The 20,956-nt window shown below is 42.5% G+C and overlaps 3 protein-coding genes across 7 annotated transcripts in view; 2 read left to right on the top strand and 1 right to left on the bottom strand.

Moving 5' to 3' along the window:
• Positions 1-3,037, top strand: part of abca2 (ATP-binding cassette, sub-family A (ABC1), member 2) — an 87,429-nt gene extending 84,392 nt beyond the window's left edge. For both annotated transcript variants that reach the window (XM_071402535.1, XM_071402536.1), the window contains exon 50: positions 82-3,037. In XM_071402535.1, the coding sequence (XP_071258636.1) occupies positions 82-117 (36 nt within the window). In that variant the 3' untranslated portion in view covers positions 118-3,037. The remainder of the gene's footprint in view (positions 1-81) is intronic.
• On the bottom strand, positions 3,022-6,149 carry LOC139576423 (protein PAXX-like). Of its 2 annotated transcripts, none has more exons than XM_071402541.1 (7): positions 5,943-6,149; positions 5,522-5,582; positions 5,366-5,415; positions 5,033-5,217; positions 4,820-4,867; positions 4,540-4,633; positions 3,022-4,215 (listed from the first exon to the last, which is right to left on the bottom strand). In XM_071402541.1, exons 1-7 carry the CDS (start codon positions 6,074-6,076, stop codon positions 4,167-4,169), a joined length of 621 nt encoding a protein of 206 aa, XP_071258642.1. In that variant the 5' UTR covers positions 6,077-6,149; the 3' UTR covers positions 3,022-4,166. The 2 variants fall into 2 exon arrangements, with proteins under 2 accessions (XP_071258642.1, XP_071258641.1); XM_071402540.1 differs by having other exon boundaries at positions 4,820-4,870.
• dph7 (diphthamide biosynthesis 7) lies at positions 6,120-20,651 on the top strand. Of its 3 annotated transcripts, none has more exons than XM_071402538.1 (10): positions 6,120-6,244; positions 6,656-6,817; positions 15,050-15,177; positions 15,317-15,404; positions 15,656-15,750; positions 18,008-18,165; positions 18,483-18,555; positions 18,669-18,734; positions 19,165-19,337; positions 19,598-20,651. In XM_071402538.1, the coding sequence occupies exons 2-10, from the start codon at positions 6,677-6,679 to the stop codon at positions 20,101-20,103; spliced, it is 1,428 nt and encodes a 475-aa protein (XP_071258639.1). In that variant the 5' UTR covers positions 6,120-6,244; positions 6,656-6,676; the 3' UTR covers positions 20,104-20,651. The 3 variants fall into 3 exon arrangements, with proteins under 3 accessions (XP_071258639.1, XP_071258640.1, XP_071258638.1); XM_071402539.1 differs by having other exon boundaries at positions 6,180-6,244; positions 6,666-6,817; XM_071402537.1 differs by lacking the exons at positions 6,120-6,244; positions 6,656-6,817 and adding an exon at positions 9,508-9,702.
• Positions 20,652-20,956: the final 305 nt, after the last annotated feature.

Below are 20,956 nucleotides of genomic sequence, written 5' to 3' on the forward strand. Positions count from 1 at the left end.
AAGTAATAAGTAAGTCATTACCTGTAAGTAAACTTGACTGTATTTTATCCTTTACTAATCACCTGTATGTCTCCATGGCAGGTGCAGCTCTCCTTTAACACAGATACTGTCTGTTGAACTGTGGAAACTCAGAGAGGGGGCGTGGCTGGACAGACCACGTGGGAGGAGGAAACTCGGAGAGGGTGTGGCTAGATATACAAAGTGGGAGGAGGAAATTCAGAGAGGGTGTGTCTATTAGAAAGAGAGAGGAGGAAATATACATCAGAGGAGGCTGGTGGGAGGAGCTATAGGAGGCAGGGCTCATTGTAAGGGCTGGAATGTTTGACTCCGTTCCATTGATTTAATTCCAGCCATTACAATGAGCCCATCCTCCTATAGCTCCTCCCACCAGCCTCCACTGATTTACATGTACGAGGAAGAGATTGTACCGTCTCTATCTACCCAGGGGAAAGTAAGATACATTTCATTTTTAGCCTCAAGCACCTAACAGTGACAGAGACTGAGGCATTGGACTCAGAGAAGGAAACACAGTGGAGGAGAGAAAAGTGAGGACAGAAAAGAAAAGTGAAGTCAGCCTCTCAAAGCTGTCACAGAGTTAGCCATGGTTAAAGGCTGAGGTGACGAAGAGATAGGTCTTCTGTCATGGGAAACATACTGCTACAATGAGAATGCTTGTATTTTAATGGAGATATGTTGTTATAGGAATGTTTATATGTATTTTTTTTATATATATATTGATAGATGGGAACACTGAAAACCAATGTGGTCCATCTAGAATGGACTGAAATCAAAAGGTCTGATTAGGTATTAATGTCGCTACTAGTAAGTTGGCTTCATTCACTGCCGATGATGTCACAAAATATAATATAATTCCTTCTGATATGACCACTTTACTGAGTCTAATCTTTTATCAGATGTTTGACGCAGTGAATTTGTGATTCAACATTGGTCAAATGTGTTCCGTCCCTGCCAAAGTACAAGGTTGCGTCCTAAATCGCACCCTATTCCCTATATAGTGCACTACTTTTGACCATGGCCCATGGGGCTCTGTTCAATAGTAGTGCATCATGTACTGAAGGGAATAGGGTGCCATTTGGGACTCAACGTTCATATTCAACCAGAGATTCCACCCCAACCCCCTTTAAAATCCTCTACCTGCCTTGAGAGCATGCTGTCATGAAACCAGTCAAACTAGTGTTGTGTCATACAGTATATATATATTTTTCTGTGGCAAGAAGAATGATTTATTTTCTAAATGTATACAGGACATATTGAAATGTATACAGAACAGATATCGGATCTGTGATTGATTTCGCAATAACTGATGATGGTTGATAGCTAAGTAAGTTTTGACGTGAGTCCTGAATCATTGGCCTTTTATTTGAAACCTTTTATTTGAAATATTTGAGTCAGAGGAAAGCTCCACCAGATTTCCTCTTGTAAGAGAATGTAACGGAATGATTCTATATGTTGATGATGCTGAGGGTGCCTCCCAAATCTCTAGCCTCTTCATTTGGACACTGTATATTTTTGTCTCGACATGATAATTAGAGCACTTTCTACTGAATGCTGAAGTTTGTGCTTCTACAAATCATAATGATTTGTTTCTTTCGACAAGATCCTGTTGGACACTATGTAATAACTTACTTTACAATGAAGGTAATCAACAAGATAATTTAAGTAATCAAAAACCGTGAAAAGAACTGAACTTAATAATGACTCTATCCTGTAATACCTATAAGAAAGGACACATACAGGATTTACAATAATAAGCATACACTACTGCACTACCATCACTGTGAGAAAAAGAAGTTGAACTTTCTGATCATTGTTTAGTTTGAACTTGAGATTGTATGATTTACAAGATGCTTTCAAGTCAGCTGACTTATTTTTTTGGAAGTTGGAGCATATTAGAATTTTGAAGAACACCCACACCACGTCATTAATGAAGAGAAATGTTTGTCATTTCTTGAATATGTATGTTGCCATGTGATTTGAAATGGATATGTTCATGGGGTGTTTGTGTTGTAAAGATATAGTTGTGATCTCTCTTTATTCCTCTCAGAAATTGCTTAAGTTATTTCATGGACTAATTCTATGTAATTTAACACATTGATTTCTTAATGTGGGACTTATTTGAAAAAAAAATATCTTGACTGGGGTGGTTGTTATCCTTTTACTATTAAACAAGGAAACTAATTGTTGTAATTTGTTTTCCTCAGAATGTAAAGTAGGTGAAATGTTTTACTGAAGTCCAGGATAAAATTATAATTTTTCATGTGAACTAATATGAGAATGAGAAACCAAGACTGTCTTTGAAATGTGTTTAATTAACGCTACCTGTATTTGTTGGGTCTGAAAAGCCGTGAGGAAAGATGTAATGAACTTGAGGCTAACTTGACTCAGACTAAATGATGACCGTGATGCTCTGCTTTAACCAGAGTTCTGTGACTCTGGATGTCAAAGGAACAGCGATGTGGTTTAGGACCATTTTAGATGGTTTTGATCATTATTTGATCTATTGCAACTGTTGTTGCCACCCAACATCTCTGAATACTTAAATGTATTTGAAGTTTTCCCTGAGGAGAAAAAAACTTGATTTAAAAAAACAAATGTAAAATTGACAAAAACTTATTGTTCAAAGGTCTCTGGAGTAAATGTTAAAAAAAATAAATGTTTTTTTAAACGACACCAGCAAATATGAGAATTAGGTGCAATTCTACATGGGTGCAAATACAATGAGATATTTTTTTTTTTTCATCAATCTAGTGGTTACTTGGCTTTGCTCCTAAGCAAAAATGCTTTGGAATTTACCCAGGTAGTGTATGTGTGCATATGAATATAATATATATCTATATATTTTATGAAAATGTGTCTGACATTTTTCTGTTGTAAAGCATCTGTTCATATTTGTTCTTCTTGCGTTACATTTGGACTTGTTGCTGATTCTACTGTTGTTTCTGTATTCTGTGCTTCACGTTGGGTGATCTGGATTTTTAAACAAAAGAAATGACAAATAAATCAGGTATCAATTGGGTCCTTTTTATCTATGGTTTTAATCATACATTTAATTATGGTATTCTAGTAGCTACCTTCAACATTAGGTATTATAACCAAATAGTTTACTGTGCATGCTCTTTGAAGGCTTGCAGTCATTTTGCTAACAATATAGATATGAGAATCATAGTCTGATATACACTATCCATTTCATGGTTTCCTGAGCAGATTTGACTCTTGTTAAAAATTATAATTATGTTATTAGAACAAATCGACATGAATGTTTGGACAAGGAGAATGGCTTTAAAAAGTAATGATTATTATAAAGTTAAAAGATTAAAATACGGGCCTCTTGAGTGGCGCAGTGGTCTAAGGCTGTGCCACTAGAGATTCTGGGTTCGAGTCCAGGCTCTGTTGCAGCCGGGAGACCCATGGGGCGGTGCACAATTGGCCCAGCTGCGTCCGGGTTAGTGGAGGGTTTGGCCGGCAGGGATGTCCGTTTGCGCACTAGCGAATCCTGTGGCATGCCGGGCGCAATGCACGCTGACACGGTAGCTAGGTGTACGGTGTTTCCTCCGACACATTGGTGCGGCTGGCTTCCGGGTTAAGCGGGCACTGTGTCAAGAAGCAGTGCGGTTTGGTTGGGTTGTGTTTCGGAAGACGCACAGCTCACGACCTTCGCCTCTCCCGAGTCCGTACGGGAGTTGCAGCGATGAGACAAGACTGTAACTACCAATTAAATACCACGGAAATTGGGGAGAATTATTATTATTATATATTTTTTTAAATATCATGTTTCAAGTCTTCCCACAGTGATTAAGGTAATGATAATGAGTGCGTCTAAAATTGCACCCTATATAGTGCACTACTTTTAATCATGCCCCCTATATAGTGCACTACTTTTAATCATGCCCCATAGGGATCTGGTCAAAAGTAGTGCACCAAGTAGGGAATGAGTGCCATTTGGGACTCTACCCCATTAGTCCTTAAAAAGTAGATTGTCATCATTTGGACAGTATTCATTAAATAGGTATATCTTTTTTTTGTTGAAGTTGTATGGATTAGTGTTAGTGGATTAAAAGAATATTCATGCACTATATTGTTTGTATGCTGGAGAAATGTGACAGCAAGGATGGAAAGCAACTGTGGTCATTCCTCTTAGCAAATCATCATTGATCGTCTTCTTCATCAAATGCCACCCCGGTTGCTTGACGCTTTCTGAAAAAGGTCAGAAAAACATAAATAATAGTGAACTTGTCTCTTCACATTATTTGCATGCAGATGCATGTAAATACAGTATGTAAAGACCGTCTCTCGCTACGTCCAAAATGCCACCCTATTCCAGTTATAGTGCACTACTTTTGACCAGGGCCCAGCCTTTTAAATTAGTGGACTATTTTGGAATTAAGGCCTATCCCTTTATAGCGCACTACTTTTAAACTGAGACCTATGGGCTCTGGTAAAAAAACAGTACACTATATATGAGATAGGGTGCCATTTGGGACACATCCACTGTCCTGATCTCAGTGAGAAGGTACCTACCTCTTAGTTCCTGGGTTGATGAGAGAATCTCCTGGGAGACGCTTCTTGACTGCCATAGTTTGGCCACTCTGCTGGTGTCTCCTTGGCTCAAAGTCTGAAAGAGCAAGAGTGGCATTTACTATACATCATCGTTCCTAATGCACCTCTATGAGGATGAGCTATGAGGATAGCTCATCCTCATACGTTAGAGGATGAGCTATGTTCTATTGTAATTTACCAAGGCAACTAAAAATACATATCTACAGAAAAAAGAAGATGAAGAGAACTTGTCACACAGCACCTGTATTCCGTTTGTGCGGACTCTTCCCAGGACTGAATGAGGCAGGGCCTGCTGGACAGAACATAGTAACACAACAGAGAACATAAAGACCGTGTGGTAAGAGTACACATGCATTCTGTAACAGCAGTTAGCAAGGCCTTCCCTAGATTGGAAAGAGTACAGTATGTGAGGAGAACTTTGTATGCTGTATAAGAGCTTTGTCCCTAACCTCACCAGTATTGTTTAAATGGGTCAGGCTGTCTGCCATTCTAAACAGCAGCTCTCTCAGGACCTCTTTAGCCTCTTGTTCTTTTAGCCTGGACAGAGTCACACTCAGGTCTCCTGGACTGGCCACTACATAGAGCACTGCACTGGTGTCCTGCACCGATACCGACACACTCCCACTCCCACACGCAGACCTGGAAGAACATAGGAGAGGAGAGGGGAGGAATAAAAGGAATATGCAAGTATTGTAAAGGCATGGAAAGTGTCAAGGATCTTGTAAGGATATCAAGGAGTGCATGAGGTCCTTGGATTAAAATAATCTGGGAAATGCGATAAACATACCTGATTTTCAGGATAAATTCCTCTGTTGACTTTAAGGCAAACTTCTGTCTCTGAAAATAAATGTGCATGTCATTTTGTTATCATATACAGAGGGGAAATGCCAAAATAACTCATTAAGAACCTACATATGTACATACATATGTACAGGATACATACAAACTGGTTCAATGTCTCCTCGGTGAAATCTGTGCTCCACACATCAAAGGCATTTGTCAAGCTGAAACAGAAAACAAGTGTGATGTCAGCTGCATGTGTGACCACACCAATGTCATGGATATTTATTTTACAGGTGAATATTATAGCAATATCTATATAGTACCACTGGCGGCAGCTTTGTTGTTGTTGTTAGCACTAACCTGAACACTGCAGCACGAGCTTACTGTGATTCACCCGAGGCGATGAGATGAGATCGCCTCTCTATTTGAGCAAAACTGTATAATCGCTAATGTATAATAAATAGCTAGCTACATGTCCACAACTACTGTAGCTCGCTAGGTCAGTTTTCTGGTCAGTTTACGTCGTTATAACGCAAGGTTTCTACCCATACGGAAATGTCTAGATAGCTATCAACACTCACCCAACATTGAATATCCCAGATGTTGTATGCGTGTAGCATATTAGTTTAGACTGGTCTTTTGTATCTACCACGGTGCAATACGATGATTGGGTCAACGGTAGATTTCCATCCATATTTTGTGTTGGTGTGGACATGAGCTGATGGTCAGGGAACCTACACTGTGTGTGGTTGCCAGTGGGTGGCTTGTGATATCCCACGTCTATGTAACATTGTGCAACGTTTCGATGCTGAATCTAGCCCCCAGTCGGTGACGTGGCAGCGTCATTCAGGAAGTGTTTGCCAGCCGAATAGCTGCTTCACATGTATGTTTCTAATTTCTTTATCAGAATATATGCTGATCTGTAAACAAATATAGCGTATTGGGATATTATGTGCGTTATAATTAAATCGAAATACTATAGTTTGAACTGTGTAGCTAGCTAGATGTTCGTCTAGACGCCTGTTGCTAGCCAAGTAGGGAGGTAAATTATAGCTTGTTAACAGTAACGTTAGTGCTGGTTTTGCTAAATATATGCTCTAGCTGGAGGCTAGCTTGTTTATGTTGCATGTATCTCAACCAGCAGTTAAATAGTTAGTTAGCTAGCTAGTTAACTAATATTTGATCCAATCCTAGGTTACCCGTGTTCATGTTGTTGATGGTGGGCTGTGTTATCCTGGCATAATAATTGTTGACACTGTCCATATTTGCATATTTGACTGGTGCTGTGGTCCAGTAATATGCAGAACATTTTGCGATGGCTTGGAAGTCAAGGACCCGCAGTCTACAGGTGTTCGACACAGAGCTGAGTGCCGACACAGTGGAGTGGTGCCCCATCCCACAGTGGCACAACATACTGGCATGTGGAACATATCAACTGCAGAAAGGGACAGATGGGGTAAGATTGTAGATACTATCGTTAGACAAGCAGACAATCAAAGCTAAGATACTTTTGTATATATAGTGTATGTGGACTCTTCGTGAAATGAGTGGATTCAGCTACTTCAGCTACACCCAATGCTGACAGGTGTATAAAATCGAGCACACAGCCATGCAATCTCCATAGACAAACATTATCAGTAGAATGGCCTTACTGAAGAGCTCAGTGACTTTCAATGTGGCACCGTCATAGGATGCCACCTAGTTTGTCAAATTGTTGGCCTGCTAGAGCTGCCCCGGTCAACTTTAAGTGCTGTTATTGTGACGTGGAAACGTCTAGGAGCAACAACTGCTCAGCCCCGAAATGGTTGGTCACACAATCTCACAGAACGGACCGCCGAGTGTTTAATGAAGCGTGTAGCACTTAAAAATCCTCTGTCCTTGGTTGCAACACTCTACCGAGTTCCAAACTGCCTTTGAAAGCAACATCAGCACAATAACTGTTCGTCGGGAAGCCGAGCAGCAGCTGGAGTGGTGTAAAGCTTGACACCATTGGACTCTGGAGCAGTGGGAACGCGTTCTCTGGAGTGATGAATCACGCTTCATCATCTGGCAGTCCGACAGACAAATCTGGGTTTGAAGGATGCCAGTAGAACGCTACCTGCCCGAATGCATAGTGCCAACTGTAAAGTTTGGCTAGGCCCCTTAGGGAAATCTTAACGCTACAGCATACAATTCTAGTCTGTTCTGTGCGTCGAACTTTGTACTAGTAGTTTGGGGAAGGCCCTTTCCTGTTTCAGCATTACAATGCCCCTGTGCACAAAGTGAGGTCCATACAGAAATGGTTTGTCGAGATCGGTGTGGAAGAACTTGACTGGCCTGCACAGAGCCCTGACCTCAACTTCATCAAACACCTTTGGGATGAATTGGAACGGCGACTGCGAGCCAGGCCTAATCGCCCAACATTTATTAAAACCTTTTACGGCTAGGGGTTCCGCTAGCGGAACGTTTCAACAACATCCGGTGAATTGTAGAGCGCGGAATTCAACATAAATTATTAGAAATATTTAACTTTCATACAATCACAAGTGTAGTACATCAAAATACAGCTTAACTTCTTGTTAATCCAGCCACCGTGTCAGATTTCAAAAAGGCTTTACGGCGAAAGCAAACCATGCGATTATCTGACGACAGCACCCCATCAAACAAACACATGACAATCATATTTCAACCCGCCAGGCGAGACACAAAACTCAGAAATAACGATATAATTCATGCCTTACCTTTGAAGATCTTTTTCTGTTGGCACTCCAATATGTTCCATAAACATCACAAATGGTCCTTTTGTTCAATTAAGTCCGTCGTTATATCCCCAAAATGTCCATTTATTTGGCGCGTTTGATTCAGAAAAACACCGGTTCCAACTCGCCCAACATGACTACACATTATCTAATAAATTACCTGTAATCTTCGTCCAAACATTTCAAACAACTTTCCTAATCCACCTTCAGATATTTTAAAACGTATATAATCGATAAAATTTAAGACGGAATAAACTGTATTCAATAGTGGATAAAATTAAAGTGAAGCGTGCGCCCCAAACACAACAGTACTCTAGACTCGACACTCAGTCTGAACAGCCATACTTCTTCTTTACTCAAAAGAAAAACATCAACCAATTTCTAAAGACTGTTGACATCTAGTGGAAGCCCTATGAACTGCAACCAGATGCCTCAGAAATCTAGATTCCCATAGAAAAGCAATTCAACAAAAAAAAATCCTGGATGGTTTGTCCTCTGTGTTTCGCCTGCCAAATAAGTTCTGTTATACTCACAGACATATTTTTAACAGTTTTAGAAACTTTAGAGTGTTTTCTATCCAAATCTACCAATTATATATATCCTAGCTTCTGGGCCTGAGTAGCAGGCAGTTTACTTTGGGCATGCTTTTCATCCGGTATCCCAAACAGGTAACTTTTCATTTAACCAGGGAAAAACACATTGAGACCTAGGTCTCATTTGCAAATGTGCCCTGGTAACAATACAGGAAAATAAAATTATACACAACTTAAAACACACAATTAAACAAATAGCAAATATTATATACACAATTAACAAACAAAACAAACACATTTATCAATATAAGAATCCCTTTCTCCTAAACTGACCCAGAGACAACAACACATCCAAATGAAGCATTACTTGGAGATTATTTAACATGATAGGGGCCTGGTAGGAAAAGTAAAGGGAAGTCTCCATTTTTTATTTTTATTTATTTAACCTTTATTTAACCAGGTAGGCAAATTGAGAACACGTTCTCATTTACAATTGCGACCTGGCCAAGATAAAGCAAAGCAGTTCGACACATACAACAACACATAGTTACACATGGAGTAAAACAAACATATAGTCAATGATACAGTGAAAAAAAAATAAGTCTATATACAATGTGAGCAAGTGAGGTGAGATAAGGGAGGTGAAGGCAAACAAATATATGTATAAATAAATAAAAATATAAAAAGGCCATGGTGGCGAAGTAAATACAACACAGCAAGTAAAATAAAACTAAAAACACTGGAATGGTTGGTTTGCAGTGGAAGAAAGCGCAAAGTAGAGACAGAAATAATGGGGTGCAAAGGAGCAAAATAAATAAATAAATACAGTAGGTAAAGAGGTAGTTGTTTGGGCTAAATTATAGATGGGCTATGTACAGGTGCAGTAATCTATGAGCTGCTCTGACAGCTGGTGCTTAAAGCTAGTGAGGGAGATAAGTGTTTCCAGTTTCAGAGATTTTTGTAGTTCGTTCCAGTCATTGGCAGCAGAGAACTGGAAGGAGAGGCGGCCAAAGGAAGAATTGGTTTTGGGGGTGACCAGAGAGATAAACCTGCTGGAGCGCGTGCTACAGGTAGGTGTTGCTATGGTGACCAGCGAGCTGAGATAAGGGGGGACTTTACCTAGCAGGGTCTTGTAGATGACCTGGAACCAGTGGGTTTGGCGACGAGTATGAAGCGAGGGCCAGCCAACGAGAGTGTACAGGTCGCAGTGGTGGGTAGTATATGGGGCTTTGGTGACAAAACGGATGGCACTGTGATAGACTGCATCCAATTTATTGAGTAGGGTTTTGGAGGCTATTTTGTAAATGACATCACCGAAGTCGAGGATTGGTAGGATGGTCAGTTTTACAAGGGTATGTTTGGCAGCATGAGTGAAGGATGCTTTGTTGCGGAATAGGAAGCCAATTCTAGATTTAACTTTGGATTGGAGATGTTTGATGTGAGTCTGGAAGGAGAGTTTACAGTCTAACCAGACACCTAGGTATTTGTAGTTGTCCACATATTCTAGGTCAGAGCCGTCCAGAGTAGTGATGTTGGACAGGCGGGCAGGTGCAGGCAGCGATCGGTTGAAGAGCATGCATTTAGTTTTACTTGTATTTAAGAGCAATTGGAGGCCACGGAAGGAGAGTTGTATGGCATTGAAGCTCGCCTGGAGGGTTGTTAACACAGTGTCAAAAGAAGGGCCAGAAGTATACAGAATAGTGTCGTCTGCGTAGAGGTGGATCAGAGAATCACCAGCAGCAAGAGCGACATCATTGATGTATACAGAGAAGAGAGTCGGTCCAAGAATTGAACCCTGTGGCACCCCCATGGAGACTGCCAGAGGCCCGGACAACAGACCCTCCGATTTGACACACTGAACTCGATCAGAGAAGTAGTTGGTGAACCAGGCGAGGCAATCATTAGAGAAACCAAGGCTGTCGAGTCTGCCGATGAGGATGTGGTGATTGACAGAGTCAAAAGCCTTGGCCAGGTCAATGAATACGGCTGCACAGTATTGTTTCCTATCGATGGCGGTTAAGATATCGTTTATGACCTTGAGCGTGGCTGAGGTGCACCCATGACCAGCTCTGAAACCAGATTGCATAGCGGAGAAGGTATGGTGGGATTCGAAATGGTCGGTAATCTGTTTGTTGACTTGGCTTTCGAAGACCTTAGAAAGGCAGGGTAGGATAGATATAGGTCTGTAGCTGTTAGGGTCAAGAGTGTCCCCCCCTTTGAAGAGGGGGATAACCGCAGCTGCTTTCCAATCTTTGGGAATCTCAGACGACACGAAAGAGAGGTTGAAAAGGCTAGTAATAGGGGTGGCAACAATTTCAGCAGATAGTTTTAGAAAGAAAGGGTCCAGATTATCTAGCCCGGCTGATTTGTAAGGGTCCAGATTTTGCAGCTCTTTTAGAACATCAGCTGACTGTATTTGGGAGAAAGAGAAATGGGGAAGGCTTGGGCGAGTAGCAGAGGGGAGGGCAGTGCTGTTGTCCGGGGTAGGGGTAGCCAGGTGGAAAGCATGGCCAGCCGTAGAAAAATGCTTATTGAAATTCTCAATTATAGTGGATTTGTCGGTGGTGACAGTGTTTCCTATCTTCAGAGCAGTTGGAAGCTGGGAGGAGGTGTTCTTATTCTCCATGGACTTTACAGTGTCCCAGAACTTTTTTGAATTTGTGTTGCAGGAAGCAAATTTCTGCTTGAAAAAGCTAGCCTTGGCTTTTCTAACTGCCTGTGTATACTGGTTTCTAGCTTCCCTGAAAAGTTGCATATCACGGGGGCTGTTCGATGCTAATGCAGAACGCCATAGGATGTTTTTCTGTTGGTTAAGGGCAGTCAGGTCAGGAGAGAACCAAGGGCTATATCTGTTCCTGGTTCTAAATTTCTTGAATGGGGCATGCTTATTCAAGATGGTGAGGAAGGCATTTAAAAAAAATGTCCAGGCATCCTCTACTGACGGGATGAGATCAATATCCTTCCAGGATACCTCGGCCAGGTCGATTAGAAAGGCCTGCTCGCTGAAGTGTTTCAGGGAGCGTTTGACAGTGATGAGTGGAGGTCGTTTGACCGCTGACCCATTACGGATGCAGGCAATGAGGCAGTGATCGCTGAGATCTTGGTTGAAAACAGCAGAGGTGTATTTGGAGGGCAAGTTTGTTAGGATGATATCTATGAGGGTACCCGTGTTTACGGAATTGGGGTGGTACCTGGTAGGTTCATTGATAATTTGTGTGAGATTGAGGGCATCAAGCTTAGATTGTAGGGTGGCTGGGGTGTTAAGCATGTTAAAATGTAGGTCGCCTAGCAGCACGAGCTCTGAAGATAGATGGGGGGCAATCAGTTCACATATAGTGTCCAGAGCACAGCTGGGGGCAGAGGGTGGTCTATAGCAGGCGGCAACGGTGAGAGACTTGTTTTTAGAGAGGTGGATTTTTAAAAGTAGAAGTTCAAATTGTTTGGGAACAGACCTGGATAGTAAAACAGAACTCTGCAGGCAATCTTTGCAATAGATTGCAACACCGCCCCCTTTGGCCGTTCTATCTTGTCTGAAAATCTTGTAGTTGGGGATGAAAATGTCAGAATTTTTGGTGGTCTTTCTAAGCCAGGATTCAGACACGGCTAAAACATCCGGGTTGGCAGAGTGTGCTAAAGCAGTGAACAAAACAAACTTAGGGAGGAGGCTTCTAATGTTAACATGCATGAAGCCAAGGCTATTACGGTTACAGAAGTCATCAAAAGAGAGCGCCTGGGGAATAGGAGTGGAGCTAGGTACTGCAGGGCCTGGATTCACCTCTACATCACCAGAGGAACAGAGGAGGAGTAGGATAAGGGTACGGCTAAAAGCTATGAGAATTGGTCGTCTAGAACTTCTAGAGCAGAGAGTAAAAGGAAGTTTCTGGGGGCGATAAAATAGCTTAAAGGAATAATGTACAGACAAAGGTATGGTAGGATGTGAATACAGTGGAGGTAAACCTAGGTATTGAGTGATGATGAGAGAGATATTGTCTCTAGAAACATCATTGAAACCAGGTGATGTCATCGCATATGTGGGTGGTGGAACTGTGAGGTTGGATATGGTATAGTGGGCAGGGCTAGAGGCTCTACAGTGAAATAAGCCAATAAACACTAACCAGAACAGCAATGGACAAGGCATATTTACATTAAGGAGAGGCATGCTTAATCGAGTGATCAATAAGGGTCCAGTGAGTAGAGGTTGGTTGGGGTCACGGCGATCCAGACAGCTGGCCGGGTAGATGGCTATCGGTAGCAAGATAGCATAGTATGGAAGTCTATTTGTAGATACCTCGTGCGTTTCCGTCGGTAGGTTAGTGGGGTTCCGTGTGGTAGAGGGGATCAATCCAAATTGGCAAAATAGATATAGTGACCCAAGAAAAAAATAAAATAAATAAATAATAATAATAATTGTCCGATATACTTATTCAGATAGCAGCCGATAAGACAGCTAACGGTTAGCGGGCCCCAGATGAGCGTTCAGGTAACGTCGGGACGGAGGTGCCAGTTGGATAACTCCCTCGGGCAGATAACGTCGGCAGTCAGTCGTGAAGGCCCGGTGGGGCTCCGTATCTGCAGCAACAACAAAACAACAAAAAAACAGGTCCGGATAGGTGACTGTAGCCCAGGAATGGCTGATGGAACTCCTCAGCTGGCTAGCTCCGGAATGATTTGAGTTTGCTCCGGGATCGACGTAAGCTAATAGTCACACGGTTTGCAGCTAGCTAGCTGCAAATGTCCAGAGCCTGCGGCTGAAATCCGGGGAAACTGAGAGAAAAAAAGTCCCGGAATGCTCCGGTCCGAGTCGCGTTGCACAAAAGTGCCGGTAGATTATCGAGCTAAAGGAATAGCTGATGACCACAAAACATGGGCAGCTGAAACACCAACGCTAGCCAGCAGACCGGCTAATTTCTGGGCAGCTACAGATTAGCTTCTGGCTAGCTATCGGATAGCTTCTGGTTAGCTTTCTGGCTAGCTTCTGAATTAGCCCCTGGCTAGCTTCCACGGTGGTTTTTCAGATTTGAGGTAAATAATACTTTTTTGTAATTGGTGAAGCGGGTTGCAGGAAAGCTTTTGCAGGGAAGCTTTTGTAGTTGAGTTCTTGGATAATAAAATATATAAAAGATATGCGAAGAAAGGTGTAAATATATATATATACAGGACACGACAATACGAAACAGAAATGACGTCTGAACTGCTAAGCCATCTTGGACAATATCAATATCATCCATCATTAACCAACCCTGTGATCTAGTGTTGTAATCCGAGTTTCTATATTTCAACAATGATGTTAAGTAAATTGGTAGTTTGAGCAAGGCTTTATAAACAGAATGATGAAGTAACCTACGTGTTTTTAGTGATGTCCAACCAACTTTATGTTAAAAGATGCAGTGGTGAGTGTCAAAACTGTCAGATGTTATAAAACGAAGTGTGCTATGATAAATTGTGTCCAAAACACTGGCATCTGCATTCATGTATATAATATCGCCATACACTTCAACAGGAATAAATGTAGACTGAATTATCTGTTTTCTACTATTTTTAATGAAAGGCAAGCCCTATTCCTATAAAAGAAGCCCAACTTAATTCTTAATTTCTTGACTAACTCGTCAACATGCTTTTGAAAAGATAGCTTTTCGTCAATCCAGATGCCCATATTTTTAGGCGGGGACACGATCAATTGGGGCACCATCTAACGTACTTATGCAAAAATCATCAGTTACATCATTACATGATTTGTAAAATAACATGTACTTGATTTTACCAGCATTTAGTACCAACTTCAGGTCAACCAAGGCTTTCTGCAAGGTAGTAAAAGCAGATTGAAGAGTCAACAGAGCCTGAGCTTCCGTAGAGGCAGTAGCGTATACAACAGTGTCATCTACTTACAGATGACAGTTACAGTTTTGTACAAATAGACCAATGCCGTTAATATAAATTGTGAAAAGAACTGAACCAAGAATCGAACCTTGTGGGACACCTTTTGTTATGACTAGAAATCCTGACTTAACGCCATCAGTAAGTACACACTGTGTTCTGTCTTTTAAATCATTCTCAAACCAGCTACAAGCAACCCGATCTAAGCCATCAGTGCCCGACCTCATTAATGCTCTTGTGGCTGAATGGAAGCAAGTCCTCGCAGCAATATTCCAACATCTAGTGGAAAGCCTTCCCAGAAGAGTGCAGGATGTTATAGCAGCAAAGGGGGGGCCCAACTCCATATTAATGCCCATGATTTTTGGAATGAGATGTTCGATGAGCAGGTTGTCCACATACTTTTGGTCATGTAGTGTATGACTGTATACTCCATGATGTATGTCACTGACTGTATATCAGAAAGGTGCTACTTCTCATACACGTTGGGACTCTGGTGTGTGTGTATAAGGGGGTGTAACAGTTCTCTCATTGTGCAATCATCAGGGACCAGAGGACGCGGCTACTCGGATTGGCCGACTGTACCTGTTCAAGTTTCGTCAACAAGGACCTATGTGTCCGCCCCTCAGTGAGCTGCAGCGGATTGACACACCAGCTATATTAGATCTAAAATGGTAAGATGACGCAAACAGCTACAATCTTTTTTTGGTTTCCTTGACACATTAAACCTCGTCCGGAACTAAAAAAGCTATTTCAATGGAGATCCTCCACCTGGCCTTGATGATGACTTTGTTGCTATACCTCTATTCTCAGGTGTCATGTGCCAGTGTCAGAGAGGCCTCTGTTGGGCATGGCTACAGCCAGTGGGGAGATACAGCTGCACAGACTCATAGACAGTCAGGTGAGATACAGATTCATTCACTGTCGAATATCCATGTCCGTTATGTTAAAGAGTGTTTGGGCTAGAGTTGCAAAATTCTGGTAACTTCCCCAAATTCCCTGGTTGTCCAGATATCCTGATTTGCAATATTACTGGAATCGGGATGGAATAAGCACAACATCTGTAATCCTCTAAACAGGATTTCAGAAAAACTATGGAATTGTGCAACTCTAGCTTTGGGCATTGCTCTTATGGATACGTGTCTCCAGTAGGAAGGCCGGTGTGCTCTGCAGACTGTGACCAGTTTGGGACTGGGCGCTGATAAGTTGGCTCTGTCATTAGACTGGTCCACTGGAAGAGGTAACAGGTGAGGATAATGGCTTCATTTGGGATATACTGAACGCTGCATGGGAGGTTACTAAAGGCCACAGATTGGACAACTAATGTTCTAATAGTCAGTAAAATTTCAAAATGTAAGCATATCCGTGGTAGGTTTGTCTGTTTTCAAGTTAATTATTTGGGCTCCCGAGTGGTGCAGCTGTCTAAGGCACTGCATCTCGGTGCTAGAGGCGTCACTACAGACACCCTGGTTGAAATCCAGGCTGTATCACAACCGGCCGTGATTGGGAGTCCCATAGTGCGGCACACAATTGGCCCAGCATCGTCCAGGTTTGGCCGGTGTAGTCCGTCATTGTAAATAAGAATTTGTTCTTAACTGACTCGCCTAGTTAAATAAAGATTAAATTATAAAGCATTGCATGCATCTATAGTCACATTTCCGTAGTGGCATACAGTTGAACAAAGGCATTTTTGGCGGGGATTTCCACACATGGGGATTTTCTTTTGCAGGGCCTTGAAATAAATGGGCCTTTTTATAAATGCATTTCATGCAATTCTACGTCATTTACATGTTAAAATACATCATTTGTGCCTCCCGAGTGGCGCAGTCGTCTAAGACACTGCAGTGCTAGCTGTGCCACTAGAGATCCTGGTTTGAGCACTGTCGCGACCGGGAGATCCATTTGGGCCAGCGTCGTCCGGGTTAGGGGAGGGTTTGGCCGGCAGGGATGTCCTTGTCCCATCGCGCTCTAGCGACTCCTGTAGTGGGCCGGGTGCATGCACGCTGACACGGTCGCCAGGTGTACGTTGTTTCCTCCGGGATATTGGTGCGGCTGGCTTCCGGGTTAAGCGGGTATTGTGTCAAGAAGCAGTGCGGCTTGGCAGAGTCGTATTTTGGAGGACGCATGGCTCTCGACCTTTCCCTCTCCCGAGTCCATACGGGAGTTGCAGCGATGAGACAAGACTGTAACTACCAATTGGATACTATGAAATTGGGGAGAAAAAGGGGTAAAAAAAACAAAAATACATCATTTGTATTTTATTTTGGGGGGGTAGATCAGCTTTAATATTGCAGATTGTAGGTACTATCAATTTAATTGTTTGCATCATTTCTAATCCCCCTTTATTTTATTTTTAAGCATTGAGACATGGATTGTGTATGTGTGTCATTCAGAGGGTGAATGGGCAAGACAAAACCGGTTTGAGTGTCGAGAACTGCAAAGCTGCTGGGTTTATCACGCTCAACAGTTTCCTGTGTATATCAAGAATGGTCCACCACCCAAAGGACATTCAGCCAACTTGACACAACTGTGGGAAGACATGGACCATCACCCCTGTGGAACGCTTTCGACACCTTGTAGAGTCCATGCCCCGACGAATTAAGGGCTGTACTGAGGATAGAGGGGATGCAACGCAATGTTTTCTTTCACTCAGTGTATATTATAGGTTGCAGTAGGCTACTAAATAACTTTCCAGTGGCACTGAATGATGAAGATGAAGCCTAGGCTACTCACCGGCGATGGCCGATGCACTCATGCCAATAGCTTATTTCAAGATAAGCTACTTAGAAAAACAGTGTTGTTCGCTCAGAATCGCTCAAAAGTAGTTGCGAAAAAAAATTGTTGGCTTCTACAGACAGATTAGTCTTCTATTTTCAGCAGTAGGCATTTGCTTTCCGAACGTTTTCGAAGTTTTTCTCGCAATTATATCTTGAAATTTGCGAAAGGCCAATTGACAGCCGCAACCAACCATGGCAATATAATCCATTCAAGTCAGGACTGGCAGCAATAGCGAGTGTACCCATGAGTTTAACAGTCAAATTGCCAGGCTTAGAGGTTTTCAAAACCCTTCTTTGGATTATATGTCTCTGGCCACAACGCAACAAGCTGTTCTATATTTGGCGTGCATGCGGCCCAAATTGTGGCCTTCCCGTCTTTAAGTGCTTATGCTAAAACTTGATCCACAGCAACTTTTTGGAAACTATTGATCCTCTGTGGCTAAATTGTGCTCTCTGATGTAGTATTTTGAATGGTTTTGTCTGCTCAGACAGGAGTAATATCATTTTAGGATGACATATCCCTAATATTCCATTTAAGTCATTTTACATTTTAATATTGTCAGGGAAAGAGCAGCGCAATAGAATTGTTTAGGATATAGTACTAAGTTATGTGATTACCTAGGGTTTTCATCCCTGTGGGCCCTGTTTAAAAGTAGTGCACAATATAGGGAATAGGGTGCCATTTGAGACGCAACCATGGCGTATCCTCTCCTCTTCCTCTCTGCAGTAGTGACGTGCGTGTGGTGTCCAGTGACTCTGCAGGCTGTGTCAACGTCTTGTCCCTGGGGGAGAACAGTCTCACTGCTGTATCACAGTGGAAGGCCCACGACTTTGAAGCCTGGATCTCAGCGTTCTCATACTGGGATACTCAGCTTGTCTACTCCGGTAACACTCCCTCTCGAAACACATCTAGCTAATACAGGCTGCTTAGTGCTCAATACTCTCCTGTCAAGTTCTGTGTTATCCATCCTATTTTCTGTTTATCTGTCTTTGTTTCTGAAACCTCAATGTTTGCCCCTCCTTGTGCGATGATGATGTTTACACTTTGCCTTAATAAGGTGATCAGGGTTGTCATGCTTTTTGAGTAGACGGGATCCTCGTGTTTTAAAAAGTTGTGACAAACATCCTATGTTTTTATCTTCTGTGTGTGTGTGTGGGTTGGTGTGTGGGTGTGTGTTGTCTGAATGGAATGCACCTGGCAGGCGGGGATGACTGCAAACTTAAGGGATGGGATCTTAGGATGGGTCCCTCTTCCCCCACATTCACCAGCAAGAGGTGAGCATGTTGACACAATACGCAGTCAAAATGCATTCGCCATCCCCAAGTAGGTGCATCAGAAACAAGTCTTAAATGAACATGTAACCAATACTGTTTTTCCTCTCTTGAAGGCACTCGATGGGTGTATGCAGTGTACACAGTAGTCCACATCGGGAGCGCATTCTAGCCACAGGCAGGTAAATGAACAGTGATTGGACTATTTCAGTCAGGTGTTTTATTTTCAAAAGGCCAGGCTGGTATTATAATATACTATAATCCTTGTATTCATCAAGCTCCCCTTTTTATATTCACTATGTGTCCCTGGGAGAAAAGCTGAGTAATCAGTTTTTTCTATCAACATACTCATTGATGTTACTTACCAGATGTGTGAAAGATAGATTGGTGTCAAACCCTGAGGCCCATACGAACCCTATAGTGCTTGCGTCCGAAATGGCCCACTGTTCTCAATGTAGTGCACTACTTTTGACCAGAGCCCATAGGGCTCTGTTCAAACGTAGTGCACTCTATAGGAAATATCTGGACTCGGGACAAAAGTAGTGCACTATATAGGGAATGGTGTTCCATTTGAGATGCAGTGAATCATGTGAACTCTCTCCTGTCCTGTAGCTATGACGAGCAGGTGCTCCTGTGGGACGAGAGGAACATGCGTCAGCCTCTCAGTGAGAGTGCTCTGGGTGGCGGAGTGTGGAGACTGAAGTGGCATCCTACCCATGAGCACTTGCTGTTGGCTACCTGCATGCACAACGACTTCCACATCCTTCACTGCCAGCAAGCTATGGGTGAGTCTGACTGTCTGGGACGTGATGCTGCTCACATGAAAACTCGCCGCTTTGCCACAACTACCATGTCTGTCTGGTTGAAGAGCTGGGTTGTATTCACAAGGAAACAACTGAAGCGGGGAGGTGCCTACCTGAATTTGTCCAATAAGAAACACTTGTTTTTTTATTGCAAAAGTTTTTCTACCCTGTGTTCTTATGAATAAGACCCAAGTTATGTCTTGTCATTTTGTCAAACCTGTAATATTTACTTCTTCCTCTAGTGGGCAGCGGAGGAGCATGTTCTGTCCTAGCCTCCTATATCCTCCACAATTCCCTGGCCTATGGGGCTGACTGGTCCCAGCTTTCCCTGGAGGAGCCTCCCCCCTGCTCCCCTCTGGAAACCACAGAGCCAAGACAGTCCCAAACAGAGAGCCGTACAGGAGGACACCTAAGGATTCAGTATGAATCTCCCACTGCCAGCTTCGACACCTCCTTGGAGGATGACACAGGACGTTACATACCTGAGAGTTTATCCCCGTCATCTGCTAGCTCTGTGGCAGGCCCACCTGCCTGTCCTAACCCTGCCGTGGACAGCCCTGCAGTGTCCTGCCTGATGGCCAGCTGTTCCTTCTATGACCACATGCTTCATGTGTGGCGCTGGGACTGGACCCCACAGGAGGCAGGCTGCACTGGGATGGCCCAGGGGGAGGGAGAAAGAAGGGCTGTGGGTGAAGGAGATGGTGGCCAGGCAGTAGCACCAGCAAAGTGCACTACACATAGGGAATAGGGTGCCGATTGGAATGCTGCCGAGGTTTGGAGACATGTTTTTGCTTATTGGTCAAGCCCATTAAATCAGGAGGCAAAGACCGAAAAATGGATATGATATCTCACCATAGCGGTATCTCACTACTACTAGAGGAATATTCACCTTCAAACAAAAACCACAAATAACTTTTCCGAATTTTTTGAATGTCAATTGTTGCAAAAATCTCCAATGTTTACCTTTCTGTAAACATTATGGTTTGGTTCCAATACTGCATACATGATGCAAAAGCACCTGGCATTTATTCAACATTTCTTGGATAAAATAGGCCTACTTTGAATCACTTGCAGATATCTGAACAATATCATTCCACCCTGATTAATAATGTATTTTAATTTCAAGCCAACACCTTTTCGGTCAGTATACATATTGGATCTTAAAGATTCCCTGATAAATGGGTCATGGATTTGTTACAACTGTTACAATCACGGAAAAACATTTGTTTAATCCACTTGTACAATTTGTTCTTTCATGTGTATACTTTTTTGAGCAATACATTTGCTGTGTTTGAATCCCCTGGCTTCTATTGTTCTGTTAACACTGACTTTATTTGATTTACTTAACCTTTATTTATCCAGGTTAGTCACATTGAGAGAGAATTGATTTTTCAAGCGAGACCTGGTTCAACCAAGAAAGCAGCAGAGAAAAATATGAGACAAATATCAGACATACTGTAGCAACTTGCAGGCATAGACACACCATACATTTTTTGTTGTTGAGTTACAGTAGTTGGTGGTGGATATCAAAGCGTAGTAAATTACACAGTAAACGAGAATAACTTGGCTCCAACCAAAATAATTTGAATTTTGAATCATTT

Source organism: Salvelinus alpinus, chromosome 5 (genome assembly GCF_045679555.1).
Source record: "Salvelinus alpinus chromosome 5, SLU_Salpinus.1, whole genome shotgun sequence".
NCBI classification, from domain to species: Eukaryota; Metazoa; Chordata; class Actinopteri; order Salmoniformes; family Salmonidae; genus Salvelinus; species Salvelinus alpinus.